Raw genomic sequence first — 4,543 nt, 5'->3', positions numbered from 1 at the left:
ACTCAAGTGTTTCTAAGCAGCAGCAGTTCATCTCCACCTTCTCAAGTAAGTCGCAGACTCCCACTCGTAGATGCTTCAGCTTGTTCAGCAGACGAGTTGCACGTATTGCCGTGATCGTTCCACAGTAGGCAATCTCAAGAAACTCCAGGAGTTTGCTGCAGTGGGACAGAAAACTCTCGAGATCTTCATCTGCTACATCGACATCTACCAAGCTAAGCCTTCTGAGGTTCCGAATACCGCTGAAATCAGCAGGCAGCTTCAGGTAGACAGAAGCAAGTTGCAGCCCGCGCAAGTACGAGCTGTTGCTGGCATCAAAGAGGTGGCAGGGAAATTTGTATAAATCCTTTGGCCTTGTGAAAAGATAGGACCCCTCATTGTACATTATGAAGGACTTAATCCTGTGATCTGATAGGAAGAGAGTGAGCTCTTTTGTCTTGGATGCTATAGCAAAGCTCACCCATCTATCTAGGTGACAAGCAGACTTGTTGTCTAATGCATACTTGACCTGCATGCGCTGGACCCCTTCACCACTGTGTTGCCGCAAGATTGTATCTACTCTGGCGTTGAATTCCTCTCTTTTGGCAGTTGCGTAGTAAGAATGAGAGAATTTGACGGAACGGCGTATAAATGTGAGGCCATCGAAAGTAAGCTGATCGGTGTGATCGCACCAAACATATCTCCACTGGCTTGATAATATGCTTGTTCTTATAGCATCTCTTGTGGGTAATTTTGATATGACACTGCACAAAATATTCTGTTGCACAAGAGACAAACTGTAAGTACATAAAACCTAATATCACTCCACAGACTAACAGACTTGTTTTGATTCTCTCTTCATGTTGCATACCGTGGGAAGATTGCAAAGGTGCAGCTGCGACCTTTTCCTTCTCTTATTAGGAGTTGCTCCATACAATACTTGTATTGATTCTCTCTTCATGTTGATCTTTCGGCTGTAAACTAGTACCTGTCTGCTAAGCACTACGCAAGAGATAAATTAATATATGGACGCAATGCAATGGCTCTCGGCTATTTCAGATGCCTGCACAGCATGCAACCGTAATCAGAGATTTAGCCTCAAAAAGAGATCAAGCGAGCGGTATTAGAAAAAAAAAAAACTCGTTTGGTTCTTTCGTGGAGCAATGATAAAACATTACGGACTGAAGAGAGATGTTAGTATAGAGATCCAGGGAACGGCGATTGAAAAGATTATCGACGCTCCCAATGATTCTGGAAGAGAATGATGAGAGGAAGAGAGTGTACCTTCCAGATGGGCGCAAGTGGCCGCGCGGCTCCTCTCCGTCGGGCAACACCAGAAGTTTCTTGACGGAGGTGATTGGATTGTTTTTTTTTTCTCCTTAGCATACGGATTGGGATTCATATTTACGTACGAAGCCGAGGTGTCATGGTTGGGGCTTTAACGAGATTACAGAGGCCGTCGTAATGCACAGACTTGTGTTTCTAACTACGCTAGCCCAGATCCACAAAATTCCTACGGTTCAGTCCAAATGCAAAATAGGCCCATGATTTAGTAGAGATAGCGGGCTTCGTGAGGAAGCCTCTAGAAAATGCGAGCTGAAGCATCTGGTAGATTTGCAGTCAGGGGAGGTCGGGACTCGGGACTCGGGAGCAGCAATGGCCAGCAGCAGCGCGAGGCGGTCACCGGCGGCGGCGGAGGCTTCCTCGCGGCCGAATGCTCAGAGTCCTCCACCACCGATGTTCTCCGTTCAAAGGTAAGCAAGGCAGCCTGCACTGCACGCCGGCCGCTCGTCTGGTTCAAACCCTAGCCGTACGCTCCCGTAATCCCTAATGTGTTCGCCCGCTTGCGGGCTTGCTCGATTTCGCAACGCAATTGCATCAAGAAGTAGATGATCTGATGGTCGCATGGTTTGATTGGCTTCGGGGGCTCCAGGCGATACCTTGCTGATTGCATCAAGTAGTGTGTTCTTCTTTTTCTGCAACTCATCATATAGCTTGTGAGATGTGGTTCCAGAATCCTTTATTTTCCATCATCAGTTTGGCTTGTCGAATACGCGAGATGAATGTCGTCCTAGCAACTGACGAATTCATCAGACGGAGCTTGGTCGTCCCTATCCTCCCGCTACAGTAGGGGATAGGCGATTTTCTGAAACCACCCGGAAACCCACCTCGCTCGCCGTTGAATCGCTCGATCTCTCCCCCTCCGGCGGCCGCTACGGCGGCGGGAGGGTGGGGGATCGACGATTCACGGCTTGTACATAGTGTAGGGTGTCTAGGTTGCTGGTCGGCGGCGCTCAGGAGGCGGTGGTGCGGCCGATGCAGCGTTTTGGTGGCGGAGCTCTTCCCCTCCGGCGACGGCTCTCTTCGAGGTGCTGTGGTCGAGCTCTCCACGTCCTCGAGCTTGAGGGTCTCTGGATCCGTCGAGTTCGGTCCCCCTTCTCCGGCGTCGGCGTGGCGGCTGCGCTGGATCTTGAAGACGAATAAGGTGGAGGTGATGTGTGGCCTTGCGGTGAAGATGTGTGGCCATGGGGTAGGTTCTTTGGAGCCGGCGACCGGCGACTTCCTGTCCGCGGAAGGGGTGCTCCTGATCCAAGCCATCGAGAGGAGCAACGGCGGCGGCGCGCCACCGGCGGCTTTGTGGTCTTCGTCATCGTCATCGGGGTCTAGGGGATCGAGGTCCTGGGGACCTGTGTGTAATTTCAATCTTGTACTGGACCTTTCTGTAAGATCGAGGCTATAATATCACTTTCCTTTATTCCGCAAAAAAAAAAAAAACTGACGAATTGGTTCACATGCTATAGTCTTCATAAAATGTTCATAAGACAATGGGGGAATTTTCGAAATAAATATCAGTTTTATGTCGCTTAATTTTTTTTAATACAATGATGCGGGTGTGTCATAAAAAAATTCAATGTTAGTACTTGTGATCCTTTTAACTGGTGCTGATCTGAGACCATAATGAAATAGAGATGACTAACCATGTCTATCCGTAATCAGTGCATTTGTTTTTCTAATTAACACCCTAAGGATAACACATCTTGCCATATTTCTAGCAGTTGAGCAGTTGCTATTTCCATTTCTTGTATGTTCTTGCTTGATGCTTCTTTTTTGTTGATCTCGATTTATTGTGTGTTGACAGGGAAGTTGGTGTTGTGAAAGGCAGTAAAAGATCCTCTGAGAAGGCTTGCAATGCCCCAGTCTCCATCTCCTCCGCCATTTGTGCACCCGTAGATTGGGCAGAACTACTAGACAGCCTTCTCCATGAGATCATTGGTCTATTCACCTCCTACCATGACCTTCTGAGATTTGCCAGTACTTGTCGTTCTTGGCGTGCAGCCTTCTCCTCCTGCCCATCAAAATTTAAGGTTGCCTTCCCCTTTCTTGTCCTCCAACCTGATAGGTTGCCCTCTCCCTATTACCCTTATGATGATAATTTCTCCAAAACCAAATGGCAGCTCATTGATCCTACCAATCCATCATCCTCAATTCGCTGTGCAGCACGCATGTATCATACATTCCTGGATAACATGGACTTCGTAGGATGCTCGCAGGGTTATCTCATCTTTTCCAGCAGTGAACAATGCCTCCTTGTCGATGTGATCACCGGTGCTAAAATTAGACCACCCCAATTGCCATACCCGTACAAGAGTGTCATTGACTGTGCCATCCTCACCGCACCTCTCTCATTGCCCAACACACATCTGCTAGTTTCCACCAAATTCTCCCTGTTCCAGTGGCGAGTTGGAAGCCATGCTTGGTCGGAGCATTGTCTTTGTAATGAAAATATCCGTCAGATTGTGGTCTTCCAAGGTCAGATCTTCGCCATGAACTCTCTAAGTAGGATCTGTAGTGTGCACTTGGGGCAGCAGCCCTGTGTCGAGGACGTAGCAGTAGCATCTCAATGGGAATCCATCAAAGTTATGGGTGTCCATTATCGGCCATGGCTAGTTGTGTGTGGTGACATGCTCCTCGTGGTTACGCTCATACTAGACTATGGTCACACGCGTGCCAGATTTGAGGTCTTTTGTCTCGACTTATCAGTTAAGCCTGCCATGTTGGTGAAAGTGGACAAGTTGGAAAACTGGGCTCTCTTTGTTGGCACTGATATGAGGAGCCCTACCTTTGCTGGCATGAACCCTGAAAGGTGGGGTGGAAAGAGCAACTACTTATATGTTGCAGGCTCATTCAAAGACTCCACAGAGCCTTGGTTCGCGATCCAGTTGGGTGAGGCATCTCGACACATGGAAGAAGAGTTATATTGTCGTTGCAGCGGAAACGGAATGTGGACGGGTATATTCAGGAACAGCATGCAGCCCCTCTGGGTGATCCCGATGCAGCAAACTTAGATGGAAGAATTCCTGCTTTCAGCCAGAGTCTGCACCCAAGTTGCTGAAGCTCAGCTCCCTGATGGTGCTAATCTATTGCTTTTTTTTTTTGAACTGAATCTATTGCTTGTGACTTTGTGAGTCAGTTTAGGTTCAATAGAAAGATGAAAAGATTGAAGTAATTTTTCCAAATCGAAGCTGTTGCTTCTTTGATCCATCCTGAGTGAATGATGCTTCATCCC

The 4,543-nt window shown here is 48.0% G+C and overlaps 1 protein-coding gene across 1 annotated transcript; it reads left to right on the top strand.

Moving 5' to 3' along the window:
• The first annotated feature begins 1,632 nt into the window (after window positions 1–1,632).
• On the top strand, window positions 1,633–4,322 carry LOC124680927. Its single transcript, XM_047215943.1, has 2 exons — window positions 1,633–1,730; window positions 3,116–4,322. The coding sequence occupies exons 1-2, from the start codon at window positions 1,633–1,635 to the stop codon at window positions 4,320–4,322; spliced, it is 1,305 nt and encodes a 434-aa protein (XP_047071899.1).
• The last annotated feature ends 221 nt before the right edge of the window (window positions 4,323–4,543 follow it).

This window comes from Lolium rigidum, unplaced genomic scaffold, assembly GCF_022539505.1.
Source record: "Lolium rigidum isolate FL_2022 unplaced genomic scaffold, APGP_CSIRO_Lrig_0.1 contig_30755_1, whole genome shotgun sequence".
NCBI lineage: Eukaryota > Viridiplantae > Streptophyta > Magnoliopsida > Poales > Poaceae > Lolium > Lolium rigidum.
This window is presented reverse-complemented; position numbering and strand designations above follow the sequence as displayed.

Bases quoted from the DNA above. Each gene is read 5' to 3' on its own strand.
- LOC124680927 (XM_047215943.1), top strand. From the start codon at position 1,633: ATGGCCAGCAGCAGCGCGAGGCGGTCACCGGCGGCGGCGGAGGCTTCC. The intron at 1,731-3,115 runs GTAAGCAAGGCA...GTGTGTTGACAG, and splicing joins CCGATGTTCTCCGTTCAAAG to GGAAGTTGGTGTTGTGAAAG.